This window comes from Agelaius tricolor, unplaced genomic scaffold (assembly GCF_023055355.1).
Source record: "Agelaius tricolor isolate 1412-34295 unplaced genomic scaffold, bAgeTri1.0.p SCAF_1, whole genome shotgun sequence".
Lineage (NCBI taxonomy): Eukaryota > Metazoa > Chordata > Aves > Passeriformes > Icteridae > Agelaius > Agelaius tricolor.
In genome coordinates, this window is record NW_027269261.1 from 57,917,703 (window position 1) to 57,941,239 (window position 23,537).

The 23,537-nt window shown below is 42.5% G+C and overlaps 1 protein-coding gene and 1 long non-coding RNA gene across 2 annotated transcripts in view; one reads left to right on the forward strand and one right to left on the reverse strand.

The window, feature by feature from the left end:
* Positions 1–5,514: 5,514 nt before the first annotated feature.
* On the reverse strand, positions 5,515–11,567 carry LOC139594234 (uncharacterized). Its single transcript, XR_011680543.1, has 2 exons — positions 8,139–11,567; positions 5,515–7,233 (listed from the first exon to the last, which is right to left on the reverse strand). It is a non-coding gene; the product is annotated as an uncharacterized lncRNA (long non-coding RNA).
* A 57-nt stretch (positions 11,568–11,624) lies between these two features.
* The window catches only part of IGF2R (insulin like growth factor 2 receptor), a 57,031-nt gene continuing 45,118 nt past the window's right edge, over positions 11,625–23,537 (forward strand). The window contains exons 1-2 of the mRNA XM_071436021.1: positions 11,625–11,783; positions 20,399–20,532. Coding sequence (XP_071292122.1) covers positions 11,677–11,783; positions 20,399–20,532 — 241 coding nt within the window. The 5' untranslated portion in view covers positions 11,625–11,676. The remainder of the gene's footprint in view (positions 11,784–20,398; positions 20,533–23,537) is intronic.

Here is a 23,537-nt window from a genome sequence, read left to right on the forward strand (position 1 = left end):
GTTTCCAGCTCATTTAAGTGCGCAAAAGAGCTGCTCCCTGGGGGAAACAGAGGAAGAAATCCACGTATGACAGTCAGTCCCCATACATAGCAAGGCACATACGGTGCAACTTTGATCTAGCAAGACATTTAAGTATATGTTAAATGGCCTAATTAATCTGTTGTTAAACTTCAGAATTTGTTTTCAAAGTATATGTTGCATAATTTCCACTGACACCAAGATGTCTCTGGGTCCTTGGATAATTCAGTACTTGACACATAGGAGTATCTGGCAACACAGGGATGTTGCCAACTCACAGAGGCTTTTGCCCTAATTATGAAGGGTGAGGCAGGCTTATCCCCAAAAATGTCAGCATTCCTGTAGGTTTAGATATTAAAGGAGTCTATGAGAAAGTCAGTCCCAACATTTGCTGTCCCAGCCACATAGTTAGTATTTATCTCTTCTTTGGAGAATATATGTCCCCTGTGTGGCCTCTCTGTTTTATAACAACCAGTTTTGGAAAAACAGAAAAAAGAAAGGTGCCTTACACAATGAATAACTGGAGCTACACACCAGCCACACTTTTCCAGCTGCCTGCCTCCCTCTGTTGTATACCAGGGTACTGGGGCTGCTATTTTGTGGAGTAATTCCCAGGGTCACTTGCCCAACTATAGCCAAGCTGCAGAGTGCAGAGGACAATAGGAAAGATATGATGGGGCCAGATGAGCTTTATCACACAGAACATGGCAGATTTTGTCAGTCAGAGCACAGTGGCACATTTAAAGAGACACACATTTGCTTCTGGCCCCCAAGGAGCTCCAAATTCAGCAGGAGCTGAGACCTCCCCCTACAAGCAAAGGCAGCATCTTCAGCTTCCCGCCAAGTTTCCATTGGCACACTTAATAGCTAACTGGGGAAAGAAAAATACAACCCACCCCTCCTTTGCTGAAAGACTGCCAGTCCTGGAATAAGGAAGATTGTAGGTTTAGACAGAGGATCAGATGGGAATTCATGTAGGAAAGAGATCTCAGAAGAATAAATGTTCTTTCTACACGTGCCCCTTCCTCCTTACATTAAAGCATTGCAATGTGTCATTGTAGAAGACTTGGGAGAAGGAAGAGGTTACTCCTACATCTTCCTGAGTCCCTCACTCCATCAAAACCTTTACCTATGACAGCCCTCCCCCAGTCCCAGTTTTTGTCATTGAAACTCCAGTCCCAGGCTTGTCACATCTACTGGTTCGGGTGGTAGATGAATGGAGTCTCTTCTCTCTTAGGACAGAGATCTACTGTGCTGCTGGAATGACATATCAGCTGAGCTGCACCCCCTTGTCGATGGGGAGTGCAGGAGAGGGCAAGGAGGTCTCTGGACAGCTTGTGAGGGAGGGCCAGGGGGAAAAGTGAGTGTGATGTCCACATACATGTGTCATGTGTGTGCACGCAGCTGCCGAGGGCTGGGGGACTGCAGGGAAATTTGTCAACACTGATGAATGCCATAAACTTAAATACTAGGATAGATCTAGCCCCCCTTAAAAACCCCCAGACTTTCCTTTAAAGGTGTTCCCTACCCTTACCTCAAAACTTTTTACAATAATCACACAGAGAACCAGAGACAGGGGCAACATTGCAGGAAGCATCTTCAACACATGCTTCTGCTGTAGCCACACATGCAACCCAGTTCTCTCAGAGTGATTTAGGTGAGGTAAGGCACATGATTTCCAGTGCTTAAACATATCCAGATTATTACAACAGGCTTGGGTTAAAGATCACCATGCATGCAGCCAGGGCAGTAGATCTGAAGAGGCAATAATATGCAGCAGGGCAATGGGGATGCTTGTGAGCTGAATAGTGCTCTAGCTTTTAGCTTATTACCCCTTTTCACCTGGCCATGCCTCCAAATGTTTCAGATTTTGGACAACAGTCCGTAGATCAGTTCACAAAGCAACAAAAATTAACACTCAGCATGAGATGCACATCCAGAAGGACAAATAAGAATGAACATCTAACAGTTGAAGAATTATTAATATTTCCCAGTGGATTGATAAAAATAACTTATGGATGTTTTTTCTTCTTTATCATAGCACCTGGTGACTGTTCTCTGTGCAGACAGGCTGCAGTACAAGGGGAACTAATAAGCACATGATTCCATGATTAAAAAAAAACCAAAACCCAAGACATGGAAAATGTGACAATTTGTTGCACAACAAGGACGTGATTCCCCACCAGCTTGCATCTTTAAAAATTATTTGCAACTGTGGGAGAGATTGAAATACCACTGTGCAAATCAGATGGTTTTAGCACTCTTTAGTGGTGCAGAACAGGAAAGGTTGTCTTGAGGGTCAAGTACTATCGATGGAGCTTAGAGAGGTGGGTTCTATTTTAATGCAGTATTGGCATCTAATTTTTCTGTGCCACTCTTTCCTACCTATAAAATGAGAGTTGTATTATTTTGCCTCCAGTGTTGTGCTTTCACATTTGCACTACAGGCACTTTAGAACAGCAACTATCTCTTGGTTATCTCTTGTAATGTCTGGGATAATAAGGATGTAATTTTGCTGTGCTGCCAAGACAAGGAATTATTCAGGAAAGTAATGTCCTGTATACAGCTTGCTTTGTTAAAATACTCTTTACCAGGCTTCCGATCAAATTGATACTAATGAATGTTGTAGGCTGTAAAAGTGTGACTAGAAATACAAGGAGAAAAGTCACTTCCCTAGACACAGAATAGTTTTTGTTCTTTAGCTACTCCTTGGGTGCAGAGGATGATATGGGACAGGCTGCTGTTTCAGGCCCAAAATGATGTGATGGTTTATGCAGCAGCTTTCCTCTATAACTCACAGACTTTGTGAGTTAAGGACTTTGTGAACAGTCCTTGTGACAACAAGGACAGAGAAGTGAGGAACATGATATTGCCCAGTTTACTTCTAGCCTGGAGCATACCCTGGGAAATCCTCTAAAGGAAGCTGAAATGTTTCCCAGTTGTACTGGTTGCTGCAAACAACAAACCTCCCTTTCTCAGCATGAGAACCATCCACAAGTCCATAGCATTCCCTGGTAAAATGCCTCAGGTCACTTTGTGGAGTGAGGGTAAGAGGGATGTTCCTTTGCAGGGTCCTCCAAAAACCCTAGATAGATTGTCTGGCTCCCCCCAGAGAGATTCTTCCTTCTCAAGTCCTCCTGCTGTGCCAGTCTCAGGGAGAGCACGACCCACACACTGGGTTTTATGAGCAGACGTTGCAGTGATGGTAGTGGCCAGCAGAAGATACTCTCAGAAGGTACCAGGTCAAGGGAAAGCAGAAAGTCAGTGTGAGCTTATGTGTAGCTCATACCATACAATGCTGCCTTGCCATTTGTGTGCCTGCTGCTTCTCTTCCCAACTCCATGCAGAAATAATTCATTAAAATCCACTACACAGGGTTTCTAGCTGCCTATCCAACTGGAAAGCCAGTTTTCTTTCTATTTGGTTGCCCAGGCATTTGTGCGATGTCCACATGGAATTATTTTATTTTCCAGTTGATTCACACAAGCCTAAAAGATGAAGCATCAGGATCCACATTCAAACAAAAGTATTACAGGTGCAAAACTCTGAATTCAAATTAGAGGTACTGAGATAGCCTGAATGATTCTAATACTTCTTCCTTGCATATAACATTCCATTTTTAATTATATCATTGCAACCTATTTTTTTCTCCAAACTGGACTCTTGCCTCATTAAATACACAAGACTAGACCTGCTGCTGGCTTAGTTAAGTATTTCTAGAGTCCTTGCTTCAGTTGTTTCAGAGATATCAAGGGTAGGAAAGGGGAGGGAGCGGCTGTGGCTGTATCCATCTAGCCCCTAATCTTGTCTCCAGCAGTGTTCACAAGCAGATGCCTACAGAGGAGAAGGAACAGAGCAAACCCATATCATTCTTCATTCTCATCCTCTCCAAGCCTTCAGCAGTTATCAGCTCAGAAACACTTTGCTCTAGAAATCTTTACACTTGGTAACTTTCAATGGATTTCTCCAACAAAAACATCTGACCTCCATGGAAGCCATATGAGTTTTTTATGTCTTCAACACTTTCACAGAAGTATTTCATGTTTATTCTGAAGGATTTTTTTCAGGAATTGGAGAATGAAATTCTTACTTGGATTCTATCATTTTAACACCACTAAGCAAGATGCAATACAAAGCAACTAATTTTTTTCTCTTAGAGCACACATTTTTTTCCCTCTGGACACAAAGCATCTCTGGAATTGGAGTACCTTTTAATTATTTATTTCTCCTGTTAAGAATTTTCTTTATAAAATATATGGCTCTAGAAAAGTGGACATTATAGCAAATAGATAACAATTATAATGATAAAAGTTATCAGCATTTTGAGGTAAAGAATAAATTAAAATATTCATAGAATCAGTATTTTTAGGTATAGTGTTCAAAGAGATGTAAAATTTAACAGCTACATGCAGGAGATGGACTAAACACCTTGGTATCAATGCTCTGTCTTAGAACAAAAACTCCATTTGCTTAATGCATTAGAGGAGGGTGCTTTATGTTTCATGTTGTCTTTGGTCTATCTGGATTTATTTTTGAACTCAAAGAGTGATATATGTGTTTCAGATATAACTTTTTATATTATTTATAGGAAAAAAGTTCTCTTTGTTACAAGTAAAGTATTTCAGATGACCACATATGCTAAGCTCAATGACTGTACTCAATTATATACTACAGCAAAATGTAATTATTTTGTGAAAATAAATATATACAATCAGTAACTTTTGTTTTGGCTAATTTTTTTTTCCTTTCCCTGGACATGGGCTGGAATGGACCTGCCCTTAGCCAGGGGACAGGCTGAGCCTGTCAGACCAGTGTCTGAACAGTAAACAGTATCTCTATTGCTAACCTTGGTCTGGCTGAGGTCCTCTGTAAATATAGCTCTGCTCAATAACTATATTCTTTATACTGTCACCTCTCTTTTGGTTCATTTATCTGTCAGCACATATAGCATTTCAGTACAACACTGGCCTCTGTTTCTTAGCACCATTCAATGTGGAGAAACTTTTCTCTGTACTTTTGTGTCTGGATTTGATGTCACCTCCCAAAGCACCATTCAGCCACTGCATGTGCCATCCTGTGGGTTCTCCCTTGTTTAATCCCTGTGGCAGGAGACTTCCAGCCTACAACAGCGCAGCTATTTTAACTCCTTGGGCAGACACAGTGAGATACATGCCCTGCATCTCTCAGCTATCTATTCACCCTGAGTTTCCTACTGTGTACTCCACTCATACCTCCCCCAGTTTCATTATTCACATAAGGCTTGTAAAATCCTGCATAGAATTGATGCCTCCTGTCCTGTCAGTGCAGTGTCAGTGCAGCTATCATGTTCTTCTCTTGGCCATGCTCATGACATCATGTCCCTGCTGTAGCTCTGGGATAACAAAACACTGCCCAAGGAACTCAACAAGCTTTCAGCATCACTGCCCATCATCAAACAGTCTCAGTCTCCTCATTATTGCTTTGTGTGGAGCAGCAAGAGAGAAAAGACACAGAAAATCCCTCCGACTAGTTTTATTGAAGGCTTCAAAGACAAATTACTGCTAGCTCATGAGAAAGCTCCAACACCTGCTTCAGAGAGCAGACTCTGAGGCTCGAGCACATGTTAGAACATTGAGAAGGTAAAAGTTAAGACAAATAATATACAGAGAAAACTATTTTCTCTCTTGTGTGGGACAAACCTTCTATCCTATTTTGGATGAGAACACATATGGCATTTCCTAATATTACTTTATTTCAGCTGCTAAGGCAATAACTGTCTGATAATATCAGTATTTATTACTAGCAATTTTTTCACTACGGTGTTCACTTCAGTAAGGGTGAACCGAAAGATTTTCTTCCCCACTGTAACATCTATCATATCTTTAAATGTCATATCAGTACATGAAAAAATGCCAGAAAACTCTTCAAGACAGTTGTCATTCCATGTCTATCTGATGCATATTTCTTAGCACATTCACTATCATATTTGTATACTTTCTGTTCATTTTACTCTGGCTCTGACTGAAAAAGGCAAGGAAAATCTGGATTACTGCACAGATTCAGATGGCAATATTACAGATCCGAAACTGTGCAGTATGGAGATCTCCTTCTTGTCTTGTGATCCACATGTGCAACCGGTTTTTATGATCTAATGTGAATCTCTAATTGAACCATTTATTCAATACTGAAATGGCTTACCTGGGCCTTCATGCGTACACTGATACTCATTTTTCTCTACCCTATCTCCCTCAGCAACTTGTGAATATAAAACATCTAGGGCGTTGCGATATCTATTATTAAAAAAACCCAGATTGTTACTTTTCTTCTAAGTAAATTAATATGTACACTTCTTTCTTCTACTTCAGATATCTTAAAATGTTTTACAGACAAATGTAATGGAAATAAAATGCATGCCTAGAAGAAGTTTAATACTGGCCTAAACCTATTTATGAATGTGGCTATAAAAACAAATATATATATGCATGGACAGAATATATAAATGTATCATCAGAATATATCAATAAATTCAAGCAAGGCAGAGTGATAGAAAAATCACCTGAATAAAGTATACCACATATTTTAGTCCTTCACAAATATGATATTATGCAAGAAATTTATTGCTCAGTTCTTTACCCCTGAGAGGACTAGGAAGAAAGAAATTGTAGGTTGAGCCTTGATGCTTTAAATGAAACAAATTTTTTAATTTCTCTGCTGTGTATGAAGTTTGTTATTTTTTAAGTGTGATGCTGAAAATAGCATTTTGATTTCAGTGCCCTTCAGCTACATGGGAAAGAAGAATTTGTTTTTCTTTGACATTTCCCATTACAAAGAACCAGGAAAAATACAGCAAACCAGAAATTTATCAGCTACCTTGTAACAATCAAGAAGGAACAGATGACAACATATTTTCTTACATAATACTACTGAATTAGGTGAAATAACTACTGAACTAGAAAAAGAAATGTTGCCTATTGTCTTACAATAAAAATAAAACATGATGAAGCAGTAAGACTTCCAGATGATTCATTTTTTCACTTCAGCTCCGCATGAGACATCTGCAGGTTTTTGCCATTGTAAAAAAGTGGTCTTTACACATCTTGTACCAGCTTGCACTTCTTCCAGCCCAGGATCCACAGCTGTTTCCAGCTTCAGGCATTGCTCTAGGTTAGTGCTGTGGTTTAGACCCAGCTGGCAACCAACCTCCATGAGCCACTTGCTCTCTCTTTCAGGAGAGAACTGGAAGGGTAAAAGTGAGAAAACTTGCAGGCTGAGATAAAGACAATTAAATAGGGAAAGCATAAGGCACGCCACAAGCAAAGTGAACAAGGCATTCATTCACTGCTCCCACAGGCAGGCAGGTGTTCAACCATCCCCAGGAAAGCTCGGCTTCATCATGTGGAACAGTGACTAGGGAAGACACACACTGTCACCTCAAACATCCCCCCTTCCTCCTTCTTCCCGCAGCTCCACATGTAAGCACGGTGCTGTGTGGTGTGGGATATCCCTGTGGTCACTTGGGCTTGGCTGTCCTGCCTGTGTCCCCTCCCAACACCCTGTGCACCTCCAGCCCTCTCAGTGGTGGTGGTGGGGGGAGGTGAGAGGCAGAAAAGACCTTGATGCTGTGTGAGGCCTGCTCAGCAATAACCAAAACACCTCTATATTATCAACACTAACTCCTAAGCCACAGCACAAAACAGGGCCCTTTTCAGTGCAAACACTGAGTACAGCACGTAAGGACGTTCCCAACAAGACAAAGATTTCACATAAAGTGTTCAGACAAAGCTGATGTTCTTTTACGGTAGCATTGAACAGTACCATCTAGATTAGGAAATGTCATTCATTATCTCCCTAACTGCTTTGGGAAGCCTAAACCTAAGTCTGCAAAACAAGGTCATCAGGGACTGGTTTTCTTTGTTATAAAGCAGGGTAACTCATCAGAACAAATCAGAAGGTAGCTCTTATCGAGAGCTTGCCTTTAAAAATGCTAAGGAGAGTAGACATAGAAGAGAAAGAAGTAGGAAGCATCAGAAACAAGCAGCAAAAAGAATAAGGAGCATTTAGAAGTAATGGCAATGGGAGTAACGTTAGAAGACTGAAGTATAGAACAGCAAGCAAGAGAACAGGAAAGAAAAATAAACTACCCAGTGAGTGGCACATCTGTGCTTTTTGAAAAACTGCACAGCTCCACGGAAGAGCCTTATGAAGTTTCCATGAAGTATAAAAGTAATTACTTCAACATAATGTAGCTTACAGACAGATAGAAAGAAACTCTCCAGACCTCACAGGATAAGGAATTTCCCAGGATCAAATGTAAAAACAGCTCTGGATGCTGAAAATTTTTTTGTTCCAATTACTGAAAAAAATTAGAGATCAGATATGAGTGTTAAAGGGAACTGAGACAGTAGCAGTAGAAGTGAGCTGCCTCTCAGCCTGCCTGACCTGCACAGCTGATGGTGGCCACATGAAGCAAGACTCTGAGTCAGAAGAACAAAAAATGATGCGACACTTGACACCTGGCAAGAGGAAAAGAAGAATCCTGGAGGACCCGTGTATCCATCACTTATTCATGACACTGTGCCTACTGAAAACCATCCACAGTGGTTTGGAAATTGCAGCAAGACTTTCAGGTGTACTGGGATTTACTCCATATAACTAACAGCCATCATGCTCAACTTCTCCTGAGGGAAAGGAAAAGGTAAGATTAGGACAATTGCATAGTTTCAGAATATTTTAACACTCTGTCATGGTACATGGTTAGCTGAGATGCCAGTATGATTAAGTATGGGAGGTAAATATTTATTATACTTTATTATTTATAAATCACACTCAGAATTACATATTCCTATGGGCTATTTGCAAAATAGTTTAGGATACAAAAATGACTGACACATAGGTCCTGACAATTTCTATTGCATGTAGCTAGCTTGAAACATGGCAAAAAATCCATGAATCTTGAAAGAATTGCTGCATCCACCAGATTATAAAGGCTAAGGAAAATATGTAGTAAATGGAAACAGTCACATGATTGGAACTTGCAAACTTTTATTTCATTTTATTTTAAAGGTATTTGCACTTACATTGTGTATTTCAGTATTTCTGCAGCACCCTTGCTGTGTTGCAACACTGGTTCATTGTTAGGTTGATGTTTATGTATTAGCACAGCAGATGAAAGAAGAATTTCTGTTTGTTCCTTTTCCTTTCTAACTGGGATTTTGCCCCCAGGTATGTCAATTTCTTTCCTTCTTCCTAGATAGCTGTTCACATACTTTCCTCTGTATGCAAAGAAACTGCTCTGAAGTCTTGTGCAAATACAGAGGCCTAGGCATTCATAGCAGTACAAAGAGTGAAGAATGCCACTCTAAACTTCTTCATTCTTTTGTCAGTAAACAACTTTGAGTTAGCTCTTACCTGATAACTGAAATTAACTGTTTCTGCACTACCAGGCCCTGACACTGCAATATTCATATGTATTCTTAATGTTACAAGGTGAGATGTCACATTGTCTTCAGTGGTATTCAGGTACTTAAATCTACACAAAGAAAATTTCAGGGATAAAGCCCTATTTGCAGAAACCTGGGTAGCTAATAGGATCAGCAGCTACAGAATGTCTGCCTGCTCTGCTGTCTGCAGTGAATTTCCTGGCTGATACATTTTTAATTCAAGTTGGTAAGCAGAGACAGGATTTCCACCAAGTCTCTTCTTTTTGCACTGCTCTGTGGAAAGTGAGTGATGCTAGTCCTGCCAGCAGAGCAGCAAAGTTTAAGAAACATAACCCCAGAAATTAACGGTATTCTTTTTGTCAACTGCTTTTGTTTTGTCTTTTTGAGCCTTTGAGTTGGTGTCATCAAGCTTCTCTTTATACAGGCTAGAGTCTTAAAAGCAGACAACAGGGATTCTTGGGTAATCAGATTTAGAACTTTCAGGAATCCACTGAAGGCTAAAATAAAAGACAAAGAATTGACAATAATCCATTATATTGCAGTAGAAAACTGCAGAGGACATTAGCATTTACTCAGTCCCTTTTAATAGTTCTTTTTCTGCAGTTCCTCTGCCCATTCTGGAGCTGCTGCTGGTGTTTGTGCAGATATGCAGTGAGCCTAGCAAGTCAGGTGAGAGGTTCAGCTGCAAACCTGCACAAAACAATCAGAATAGTGTGCCAGCTTTCAGCCAGGGCAGCACCTTCAGGCAGCTGCCTGCCCTGCTGCAGAGCTAATGCTACCAGAGAGCTGGGCTCTGTCTGAGAGAAAAGAGAGGAGAAGGAGATCACAGCAGCCTGGAACCACACTGAACTGCCTGAGAGGCAGATCTTCAGTGCTGCCTCATTCTCATGGATGCTAGGGAATGGAGCAAGAAAAACTATTTCAGTTTTAGGCCTTTTTTGGGTGTGGTTTTTTTGTGCAAATGGCTTTTGGAAAGTATTCATAATTAGAGAACAGGATTTCTTCACAGAAGACAGCTGTCTGTTTAATGAGTGTAACTTTTAGTTTTCTTTCTTTCTCCCACCCTTATGCCACTTAACCACTCTCAAAGGTGCTTTTCTTCTTAACTGCACTTTCATAAAAATTTACTAATGAATTCCTTCTTGAATCTTTACATTGCAGTTAAAATTTGCTAAATTCTGGAGATAATTATGCATGCTCCAGGCTGGGTCACTTTTCTCTGTAGGCCAGGAGGCAGTGGAGGTAGGACAGCATGTGTTTCACTTCCTGCTGACAAGGCTGTGGCTGCCTTGTGCAAGCCTCCCCTCCTGCCCTCTGCTGAAACGGGGGCAATTTCCACACCACACCAGCCTCCCTGCTGCAGTAATAATTCTTGCAGCCAGACAACTAACCACTGTCATTGCCTCCTCAGCCTTCGTCCCTAATGGGTTTTGTCTCCTGATCTCTCACAAGATTTTGCTGTACATTTTGAATAACTTATTTAAAACCTCACTTAATGTTTCCCAAACAGCATTTCTTCGACTCAAGCACCAAGCCACAGAATCACAGAGTGGTTCAGGTCAGAAGGGACCGCAGTGGGTCATCTGGTCCAACCTCCTTGCTCAAGCAGGGTGGTCCCAGAGCCCATGGCACAGGAATGCGTACAGGTGATTCCAATGAGGGAATCTCCAGTGAGGGAGACTCCACACTCTCTCTGGGCAACCTGTTCCAGTGCGTGGTTACTCGCACAGTAAAGAAGTTCTTCCTCGTGTTCAGCGGTATCTTCCTGTGAATCAGTTTCAGCCTCTTGTCCTACTGCTGGGCGCCACAAGGAGAGCCTGGAACACCCTCTCGGCACTCCCCCTTAAGACACTTACAGACACTGACGAGATCCCTTCCCCAGGCCCAGCTCCCCCAGCCTGTCCTTGTTAAGACTTGCTCGGGTCCCTTCACCTTTGTTGCCCTCAGCGGGACTCGCTCCGGGACGCTGCAACCCGCTAGCGGTGCGCCCCACCGGCCGGGCCCCTGCGCTCCTCAGCCGGCCGGCCAGCAGCCCCGAGGACACGGGTGTCCCCCTGTCGCCGTGTCCCCGCTGTCGCCGTGCCCCCCTGTCGCGATGTCCCGCTGTCGCCGCGCGGCCCGGGGGTAGGGGGCGCGCCTCACGTGAGCGCCGTGTCCGCGCACGGCGGCGGTCACATGGCCGGGGCGCGCGGCGGTCACATGACGCGGCGGCGCCTGACGTCCCGGGGCAGCCCGGCCCATGGCGCCCATGGCCTCGCTGCTGCTCGGCGCCCTCCTGGCGCTGCTCCCGCCCGCCGCCGCGGCCGCCGCCGCCGCGCTCCCCGACTCCTACCAGGACCTGTGCAGGTGGGCGGCCGCTGGGAGGCGATGGGGCGGCTGGGGAAGGGCTGTACCGGGGGTACGGGGAGGGGGGGCGGTGTATCTTGGTGCCCGTGCTGCTCCTGCCCTCCGCGGAGCGCAGTACCGGGACTCGGCAGCGCGGGCACGGTCCCCCGGGCTATTGCTCGCCCGTCCCGGAAGGGTCAGGCCGGGAATCTCCGGGGGAAGCGGCGGCCGTGTCCCCGGGCGTGAGGCCGAGGCTGGTCCGTGGCGAAGGCGCAGCAGGGCTGGGAGCCTGAGGGGCCGCTGCTTGCGGGACCTCTCTGCGTGGGTCTCTGCAGATACAGGAAATCTGCGGGCGAGAGGATGGGTAGGCTTGCGCTCTGCAAGGCGCCTGTGGTCGGTCTAGTCTGAAAAACACAAAGTGGTGTTGGTTGGAAGGGATGTCACTTGAGAGTTGGCTCCTTGCTAAAAGTATCACCATGAACCGTTCGGTTGCTTACAGGCGAGTTAAGAAAGCTTTGGGAAACTTAGCACGTGCAAATGGCACCATTATTCATGTCATGACATTTTTCTGCTCCAGTTTCATCCGTGAATTTAATATAGCACCAATATCTTGCCAGTCTTAATTTCTTAATTATTTAGCCAGAATATGCGGAGTGCATACAAGAACACCTTATTTCAGTCAGTGTCACTGTGGAAGCACCAGTGTGGCAGGGTGAATGTAGCACTAGGGTCAGATCGCTGGAGGGAATGGGCTCTCCACCTGGCAGAATCTGGGATATGATATAATAAGCAATATGATATTTTTAAATGATGAAAAAAGGGGGGGAAATGTGGGTTGGCTTGCAAGAATAACCCGTGAAGGTGGCAAAAATTGGTTTTGTGGTTTTGTCAGATGACCACCCTTATTGCAGAATCAAGGCACTATTGTGTAGCTTTTGGAGGGAATTTAGCTACTCTGATGAGTGATTTTTGTTATTGTTGGTTTTTTTCCCTTTTTCTCTGGCTTTGTTGTGTGTCTATGACTAGAGGAATATTTGAGAGTCCTATGGAGAGACATGCAGTCTCATTTTGGATGCAAATTACTTCAGCTGGTTTCATTTTGTTACTGGCAAGTAGAAGTAATTTGCACGTAGATAGCACAGTCAGCAGGTTTCCTTTTAAGATGGACTGCTTCAAAAACATATATTTGCTGTTGTGCCGTGGTGGGGAAAAAACTGCTTTGGAGGATTTATGTCCAGTAATCCATAATGGGTAAAAGAAAAAATAAGAACTTGTGCTCTGATAGGTGGGAAGTCCCCATGGAGTTCAGTGGTGAAGTTTCTTCTTGGGTACAGTTGCCAAAAAACTTTACCAAGTGAGGAATGATGCAGGCAATGCAAACATACTACTGGTGGATTTCCCAGCCAAAAGTTACAATGTTGGTGTGCAGGACAAGTCCCTGACCAACCTATTTTTATACTGGCTTAAAGCAAGGTTTTTTATTTGTTTTACTGCTGTTAAGAAAACAGCGTCCTGGGTTTTGTGTGCTGTAATAGGGCTGGTGAAACTGCAGCAGCTGTTGTGTCTGGTGTGTGAGTGTCAGAAGGTGGGCAAAGAAGGAAATTGCTGAGGGTTAGAAGGGGCACTGTCTCTCCTTTAAGTAAGAGTAGGAAAGCTGTTTTGCAGGGAGGAGGAAAGGTGTCAAAACTGTTTTGCGCAAGAACTGCGGCATGAGGCTACTTAAACTTGAGTTGGAGCTTTTCATTGTTTGTGTAGCCTTACTGCTGCTATGCTTGGATGGTCTCGGGAAAGAAGAAAAGCTTTCATTCCCTGAAACTTTGTCTAATGGCATGGCTTCAGTCACTGATTTTGTTATGCTTTCTCCTTTGTTCTTGTGCGCTCCGACAGCTGACTGGGGCTGTCATGTGACTTGCAGTTGGAATTCTTTTTTTATCTTCTGTGTAGAGGTTTCTCCAGGATTGCTGCCTTATGAGTACCTGGGAAAGAGCACAGGGAACTGGTTGGATATAGGAAGTTACTGGCCAGCTTGGTCTCTCCCCTTATATATTTCACGTTACAATGCAGGAAAAATTCTGGACTCAGAGTTAATTTTGTGACATGTTATTTAAGTCCATCTACTTCAAAAGAAATCTTGACAGTTTGGGTTCACCTTCTACATTACACTGCAAAAGTTGATGTGTAATTTTCCTTTCTTTCTAAAGAAAAAGCAGAATATGTTTTAAGTGTGATGGTAGAGCAGCAAATACAAACTACATCCTCTGTGAGCTGTTTCACCTGAAAATCTATACTGGATGAGAGGTGATTTAATGACTGGTGATGTTTTTGCCCCCTTGCAGGGATAGGAGCTGATGCATAACTTCAGTGATTTTTTGACTTGTGGATGTAAGGGAATCTCAAACTGCTGAACAACACAAGACTGCTATTACACTGACTCCAAATTTTGGAGTTGTAAGTCAATTCTATTTTATGTTAGATGTGTAGTTTTTAATAACACAACTCATACAACTGACTGTACCTACACTTTTGCTCATTCAAAACATTGTCTTTTCAGCCTTTGTTGTGAAACCACAACTGTGCTCATCTGTGCTGCTTGAAAGCCCAGGCTTGGCCTTGGTGAAGAAGCACGTGCTGAGTACAGAGAGGTGACCTTTGAGTGCACTCATTCAGTTCTATTAAGTGCTTTGACATATTGAAGTGGGAGATGTCATACATAAGATATTACTGGACTTATATACTGATGTGAATGGGTGTGTCACATGCCTGGGAAGCTGCCACTGTAGTGTCTGAGTGTGATTTCTCAGCACATGAGCCTCCTCCTATAGCTCTTGCTTACTTAAACTCCAGGTTGCTACCCCTTTTCTTAAGCATTCTGTGAAATGGTGTAGTAGATGTGGTTTAGAGTGCAGCATGAAAGACCAAATGTCTTCTGGATGCAAAAAGCAGAAGAGCTTGTAGTGTAACTGAGGCTTCTCATGCATGATGCACATGCAAGAAAACTTGCCTGAAGATACACAGTGTGCGTGGTAGCTGGAAAAGGGGACGGGTGAGCTAGAGCAGAATTATGCACGAATAGGGATGCATTAAAAAGCTCTTGAGGCATAGTGATGGCTGTACTTTGTGCTGTTCAAGCTCTCATTTTCTGTAAGGAGAGCTTGCTTTGACATAGAGATTTCTTTACTGTACGCATTTGTGTGAAAAGGCTAGTCACATTTAATAGTAATTTCTGTGGCAAGTGAGCTGCAAGCTTCAAATTTACAGTGGCCATCCTGGAAATTGTTCCTGATCTTGTCTGCCCGAGATTGTGTTGGTTGAAACTGCTGGTGAAGAGCTTTGGATACTTGTTTAATCTCTGCAGTGTTCTAATAGCTGAGAAGCATCTGGGCACAAAATCGTGCGGCTGCATAATCACATGTGGATGTGCTTTCCAGCTCTGTGGCTGTGGGTTGCCTTGTCTCTCTGCCAGGTCGTCTGTACAACACCCCCTCAGCAAAATGAGCTATTTCAGTGCATTCCCCCGAGAGGGAACACATGATTCTTTGCGACTGTGCTTTACAGCCCTTTGGAGCAGGGTGCGCTGTTCCTCCAGCAGTCACCCCTTGGGTGACACTTTGAGAGCCAAAAAGCTTGAACTGTTGTTGGGGATTGGTGGCAGCAGTCTCTCTGGTGCTCTGCTGATTTGAAATGGTTCCCTAGCGCTCAGGCCTCAAAGTGGCTCTGGCATTGGGATTGTGAAAAATGCATATTTTATGATTGGCTTTTCACAAATTTTAAAATTAGTATTACATGTGTTATGTTAGAAAGTTATTCTGTATTAATTTTTAAGTTGTGTGTTAAATATAGTTTTAGGTTATAACGTAAGGTTAAAATAGAAACTATGCTATGTAAGATACTTTTTTTTAAAGAAAGGACTTGCACCGAAATAGCAGCCACTAAATCTTTCAGAAAAAAATAATTTATTGCTCTCTTATCAAAAGAAATGAAATTCTTCCTGCCTTGCTCAGCCCTGAAGATGCCTTTAGGATTAAGAGGAAGAAGTTGATGATGATCAGACAGAATCCTGTGTTTAAATGGAATTTATGCATCGTGTATGAGGTGTATGAGTATGCAACAGGCTATTGTTTTTAAGGGTTAATCCTTTGTTAGCAGGTGTCCTTTTTCAGGCTTATTTTGCCCAGAAAAAGGTACCCAGATGTCTGTAACTCTTTGTTTCTATTCTGTTATATTTTCCTAACCCAAATTGTCCAAATTATTAATTACTGTAATTATATTGCTATTTTTATAACCATTTTATTACTATTAAACCTTTAAAATTTTAAAAACAAGTGATTGGCATTTTTCACAGGATGCGCTTGCTGTGACAGGAGTTAGCCTTTTGCACCTTGCTTGACTTCAGTGCCTCAGCTTCTCATCACAAAGTAAACTAGGCTTGCTTTTCCCTTTCTCATGTTATTTTTTCATATTGCTTCTTTGATTTGTTAAAAAAAACAGAGCTCTCATTTGATGTTGCAGCTTGCCAAAAAGTAGATTAATTTTCTTTTTCATATGATTGCTTCAGTGTGTCAAGAACAATGCTAGGTAGCTGAAAAGGCTGACCTGCAGGCAGGGTTATTCCCAATAACTCATTTGGACCTTGCTTGCACAACTGCTTTTGACAGTGGTCTGAGCTGGCCCTGCCTCCTTCTGTGCCTCCTGCTGCTGGTGCATGGCCAGAAACCACCGTGAGCCAGTCGGGGAACTGGCCAGGCTCAGTCCCCTCTACACACATTCACATGCACCTGTTGTTTTTGCTGAGTTAATTTGGAGAGAGGACAGTCCCTGGGCCCAGCTTGTGTCAGGTGCTCGGGCCAGCAACGCTGGCAGGAGACAGGAGAGCCTGCCCTGGGGGGATTGACGTGGGTGTGTGTTTCATCCCTTAATTGTGGGATAGCTCGCAGTTGGGTTTATCAGAAAACAAGCGTCATGTTGTGGTTTCAGCAAAAATAACTGTTTGACAGTTTTATTTAGGGCAGACAGCATGTTTGAGCCCTGACCTTGAACTGCTCCAGAAATGGCTGTTTGAATGGTTTAATCTGTGAGATGGCATCTGTACTGAGCCCCCTGGATCAGAGGATGCATCACGCCCCCCCCCCCCCCCCGCCACCATTGTGGCTGTTGCTTTTTAAAGGTGCTGATATAACAGCTCCCTAACTAGCTCAACTGCATTGAAGGAGGGTAGCTTAAGCCCTTCAAACAAGATAACTTCTTCTGGCCCTGGCAAAGAGGTGATTACATCAGGCATCACCACTGGTGGAGGTGAGTGCTGAGCAGGCTGGAGGAAGCCAGTCCATGTCACATGGTCAGGATGGGCAGTGTGGTTGCCAACAGATTGTTTCCATTATGGATTGCAGTACAGAGGTCAGCTTGTATCTTACTGGAAAGTAGAGCACATGCAACTTGAAACTATTCACAGGTACTGATTTAATGCCCGGAGTCTTACTTGTGTGAGAAATAATTCTTGCTTTTACTGTGAAAGTACTTTGCATCTCTGTGAGAACAGCTGCTTAGGCTACATCTGGGCTACTGTTACTCACAATGAATAAATCCTACCTTGCTCCTCCTACACATTAGAAAAAATAGAAGTCTCTGTAACATCTATGAAAGTAATATAATACTACTCTGAAACTGCACTAGATGTTCACTTCTCTGTCCCCCTGAAGTTGTGGTTTGGAACATGATTGAACATTAGATTTCGTATTTCTTTTGTGCAGACTGTTTTGAAGGATTCCTCAACCTTCCCTGTCCAGGGGCCTGTTACAGGGCAGAGGGAAGGTCTGGCTTCAGTGGCTGCTTTGCTTCTGTTCTGTAAGCTGCACATCTTGTTTCTGTTTTGCTTCTGGCCTGTGGGTGAACTGACTTGAAGATGCTTATTTCCTCTATTTCATAACATGGAACTGGAAAAGCAAAACCTTAATCTCAGAGTGATAATTCTGTTGTGTGAAGGACTTAAATTCTCGTTCCATTCACAAATAGATTCTAGCTTACAAGGTCTCTATAAAAACCAAAAACACGCTGAAGAACACCCCAGATTGATCAAAAACATTGTGCTTTAGTATTATATGTTACTTTTTTGTCATCTTCCAAAACCAGTCAAAAAAAAATAAAAAGAATACTGAAGCCCTTCAGAAATTTTCAGTTCTCAATTTGAGAAATGCTAACTTTCTGGAACTTCACTGTGAAGAAATTTGGTTTGGATTGAAATGCATTTTATCCTGGATGTAAAACAAGCTTTGATTTTAATCTCTTGCTGTTTTCAGAGCTCTTGAAGATAGTCAGGTTCTTCTAACTTCTTTTTTTTGTGTGTTGAGAAGCTTTATTCCATTGCTGAACTTTGGTTATTCTGTACTGTAGCTAAATTCTCATCATCCTCCTGCATCAATATTGCCTCTGTCCACTTCAGAAATGCAACAGACTAGCTGAGAGAACTAATCAGTATGATTGTAAAAGGTCAGGTCTGCCTGCTTATGAGGAAAGCATAATGGCAAGTATTTGTCTAGGACTGACAGAGACACAGTCCTTTGTTGCAGACATCTTTCATGAAAAATCCTTTCTTAGGATTTTTCCTTGTGAGAAGTTGCAGTTTCAGCAACCAAAGTAAACAATGGTTATCTGCTGCTGTAGAATGCAACAGGTAGACCCGTGATTGGTCTCCTGTGAGTGTTTGGATTTACTGACCACTCATGGCAGAGCTGGCTCTTGCTCTGTCTGAGACACAGATCCTTGTTATTCATTCTTGTCTATTCTTAGCTTAGCTAGCTTCTGAAAAAACCTTTTCCTTGCTATTGCTTTTTAGTATAGTCTAATGTAATATATATCATAAAATAATAAATCAAGCCTTCTGATCATAGAATCAACATTCTCGTCTCTTCTTCATCCTGAAAACCCTTGTGACCACAGTCACAGTCCTTGAATACATACTTTTATTGATGCTTTGGGTATGACTCAATACCTGGCAAGTTATTTTTGACCCTTATATTAGGATGTAAAGCCTCAAATATAATATTATGCTAATGTATAAAGATTTTCTTTGTTTTTTTTAGTTCACAGAGAATGCGCTTGTATTTGTTCCTAACTTGTTCCAGCCATCAGCAGTGTGAATTGAACAGGGCTGCTGTAGTACAGGGAATCCAAGAGCCCCGTAGTCAGTAATTAAAATGGAAAAGTATGTGATATCTTACTGCTGGCTCTTTGATTAGATATGGGATGCATTGGGTTTGAGAGGAATTCTCAGAGGATTTAAAATTTAAAATAAAGTAGATAAACTGTTGTTGCCCCTTTCTCATCCACGGACTGAAGTTCAGAGCTGAACAGGAATGGTTTCTCCTCCTGGGGGGATCTGGAGTATGATAATGCTGAGTGGTGCAACACATATGCCCTAGAGATTAAGGCAAACAAACCTGATGGGTGAAGCTTCTTATCAACTGAGATTTGTGCATTAAGACAAATGCTTCTGTGGGTCAGATAGGTGCACTAAATTTTGTGTTTTTTAAATAACAGGAATGCCTAATAAGTCCCTGTAGTGTCCTCATTTTTCTGATGTATTGATGAATGTGTATTATTCCTACTGAAGTTTCCACTTGGAATAGAAAGGCAGCTGGGGAATCTGTTAAGTTGCAAAAATCAAGTGTCCAGAAGATGTAGGCTGCTGCCAGTGCCAGAAGAGGGATAGCTGAGCCAAGGTGACAGCAAACATTTATTGAGTTGTGCTTTTTTAACAGAGCTTGGCCAGAGCACCCTGATAGTAAGCCAGGCTGTCTAAAGAGCTCCTGGCTCTAAACTAGATGACCTGGGCCTGCCTCAAAACTGAGCAGTGCTGTGTCATGCAACTGACCACATTTCACTGCAGACATACTGCCTGCTGTGAGGGGAAGGAATCCTTGCTCTGCCTCTCAACTGTGCTGCATTTCATTTTTTTTCCGCTGTTACTCGGATTTATTCCTGGTTATATTTAACCTGAGCTTCGTGTTCCTTTTCCAGTTTTTAGACAGCTGGCTTTCTGATAGGCCTGTAGCTAGGTAGTGTGATCTTTCACTGGGTGTCTTGAGGATAGCCCTGCTTGGTTTCCAGTTATTCACATATATGTAATGCCTAAAGGTGCAGCTAGGCCCTAATAAGCACTGTTAGCATCTTTTGGTCAGAATACTGTAAGACTCTCAACCCCAGTTTTGACCCTGAAGCTGGGAGACTCTACTGCTCTGTTCCACATAGACTTAGCACTTCTGCCACTGTTGTTGGCCAGAACACTACGATGCAGTAGTGTCCAGCCTGCCAAAGTCATCTGAGAAATTTATTGAGCTGTCAAGGATAACGTATCACAGGTGATGATCCTTAGGGTAGCCTTCACAGAGATTTGATGGGGAAGAATGGATACTTGGGTGTTCCAGACAGGGAAAAATGGACTCAATGTGGCTAAATCTGTTCTGCTCTTAGTTCCAACAAAATAGCAATTATTTCTGGCATTTACAAATATAGAACATGAATAGGAATTTAAGTTAGTGGTGCTCTTAGCCTTTAACTTGGTTATTTCAGGGGCTGGTATCTAGATGAGATTCAATTCAGACAATTTGAATACCAACTGACAGGCGTTTTTGTCTTTTCAGTTACACTTGGGAAGCAATTGATGCAGACAAAGAGGTGCTTTATAAAATAAATTTCTGTTCTGGTGTTGAAGAGTGTGGAAGGACAAGTGCAGTCTGTGCGTATGACAAGAAGACGAATACCCATCTGTCTGTAGGTAAGTATTAAGTGTCTTGTAGGTAGTTCAGTACCATGTTAATGGATGATCTTTTAACTGTTGCAAAGTTTGATGTGTTAGCAAAGATTTCCCCCTACTCCCCCCCACCTTGGAACTGTGTAAAACTTTGGTTTTTTGCAGATTTACTAGGGGGATTTGGTAAAACATGATCTGATTGTAGACAGTGACTTTATGGGACAGTGAAATGTATCTTACGCTCTAGTTAACTGTAATCTAGTGTGAAAGTATGCAAGGCTACCTCTGGTACAATAAGTGCATCTACCTGTGGCAGGGTATGGGCTGTGCACGACTTTGTAAATACTGAACACAGGACGGAGCTTGAGTTACAGCTCTAAAGTGTACTCAACCTAGCCTGATGTAATGTCAGGTCTTTGTTCAGAGGCAGGTTACTCTTTGTAATGCAACCTTGGGAGTATTGCTAAGGGTCTGAGGTGTCATCTTCAAGTTGTTCCACACGGAAAGGAAGCTAATTACATGCAGTTCTTTGGTGTGGTTACACTTGTGAAATCTGGTGTCAGCTTCAGGAGTTCACAGATGTCCTTGGTATTCTGAGGAGAGGCGGACTTGTGCATGCTGATCTAAATATGAAACTGACTTATTCCTCTACATGTACACATGATTTCATCAGTCAGAAGCAACTTGTGCTCTGAACAGTATTTTTTCATGAGTTTATGTGATTTATTTTCATGCATGTTTGTCGCTTTCAAGGTTGCCCTTGTATTTTGGCTAATGAGACAATAATATATGAGTACTGTTCAAGAGGCTTTCTCACGGTTGACTGTAAGTTCTAATAGAATAAAGTAATAGCATTCTGAAGAGCAATATCTCTTCAGACTGCTTCATAGTATCTGCAGATCTGAAGTCTGATTTAACATGCTTGCCAATCTTGCCAGCCATTGGCAGACAGCTCTTAAAAGCAGCTATGATTCTTCATTGAATTGCTTGAGCTTGAACTGCCAGAATGTGGTGAGGAGGAAAGTTTCTCATCTGTATGCCAATGCACAGCAGCTAGTCAGCTGCCATTCTCCCCACAGCTCTCTATTAACAGTAGAGATACTTTGGTTTTAGTCTATGGTCGATGAGTGCTTTTCAAACAAACTGTTAATGTTGGCACCCAGGCTTTCGGAATCGCTGAGTGCATGAATAAAGGTATATTCAGGCTCCAGAGTTCTCTGGGATGACTGGTAAGATGGCATTTGTATTCAAACTGCATCTGCATGTAGTGTAGCATCTTCTCTGAGGAGTATGGTATGTTAGAGCACTTGATGCTGTTATTCTTGTTGTACATTTTAGGAATGAAACACATTTTTATTTTCTGCTGATGGGGGTCTCAGCTCATATGTTGTTGAGGCTTCAGTTGCCTGTGGGTTAGAAAAGAAAGCAGCATCTGAGCGTTTGTTTTAACATGCTGCTTTGGGTGAGACTGGAATGTGGCAGGTGGAGTGAGATTGAGGAAGTCTGTTCTCCACAGGGAGGTGTGAGAACTAGAGGCTTGTGTAGGTTTTGTTGCACACTTCTTGTGGAGAGAGGAAGGGTGAACAGAGCTGGGTGGTGACTGAGCAGTATCAAATATTCCTCTGTGTGCAAACCTTGAGTTCCTGAGTGCCTCTGTGCTTCTGAGTGGAAGAGGATTTAGCAATAGATATACTGTGGTCTTGCCAAGGCAGTTTGAAATGACTTTCAAAGGCTAAGCCATGAATCTTGTTCAAGTGGAATATGTTTTTAACTACCCTGCAATAAAGTGCAAAAACAAGGTGAGCAGTTAACATTGTTATTGAATTTTGTTTTTTTTAATTGGTCAAATTGTCCAAGTTTTGTGCTTGCTCATGCCTCTAAATGCCTTGAAGCTTCATCACCATCACACTGAGTTTAGATCATGCTAATGGGTCATCAAACTTCTTTGTTAAAAAAAAAAAAAAAAAATCACTCCTAGTGAGAAAAGAGGAATCTCTCTTATCCAGGTCTAGGCAGGTGTAGATTCCTGGTTACCTAAACCAGCTAAACCACATACTTGTCTTCAAGCAATCCAGATAACATGAGGTTACCTGTATGCCAAAGCTGTGGGCTGATGAAGGACATTTATTTTGGGGAAGGAGGGCAGTTTGTTAACTGATAAATTTTAAGTAGTAAGCTTTCTTCAGATATGGGCTAAATCAGTTCTCTTCTTCATTCTTCCAGAAAAAAAAAAAACCCACAACCAACAATGCAAACAATTGTTTGTTTTTTTTTTTTTTAATATATATTAGCTGTGCAAAGGATGACAGCTGTAGGACTGCTTGTTGCTCCCAGCTCTGAGGGGTGTTTAGGCCATATGCTCTGTGGCAGCAATCAGCCTGTATCCCAGGCAAGCCTTGTGGCTAATCATAACTGTGTGTCAACGACATACCAGGGTTTGCACGGAGACCCCAGAGGCCTCTCCTCTGCACTTTTATTGATTAGAAATCCTAGAAGTTTTCAAGGGTAGGCAAATGTTTAGTTCATGAACATCAGTGAGGATCAAAATGACATGGTAGTTATTTAACTTTTCAGCTTACCATGATGCCTAGTGGCTCATATGCTATGTACTTGGACTGCTCCTAGAAAATGGAGCTATTACTTTAAGTGTCTCTTAACCTGATGGTGGAAGGTGCACTTTGTCCAGCTGCTGTAGGATGAGTAGACATGAAATGATAGCTGCCACCTAAGTCCCTCTTTCTCTTGGACAACTGATTAGATACCTTCCATGAGTGCCTTTATCCTGCTAAGTAGCTAAACAGATGGAGTCAATGAACAGAAGATGTTGTGGACAGTGCCTTTGGTACTAATTTAGCACACCTGTGTAATATGAAGTACTTGGTGCTAATTTCTGTGAACAGTACTAGCTGATTTGTAGCGTGTTGCTTTGTGGAAGCAACATATCTCTGAAGGCATGAAGAAACATGAGTGATGATTGTAGAGGGAGCTTGATGCTACAGTAAAAGTGGTTGCAGCTGTGGAAGGAAGCT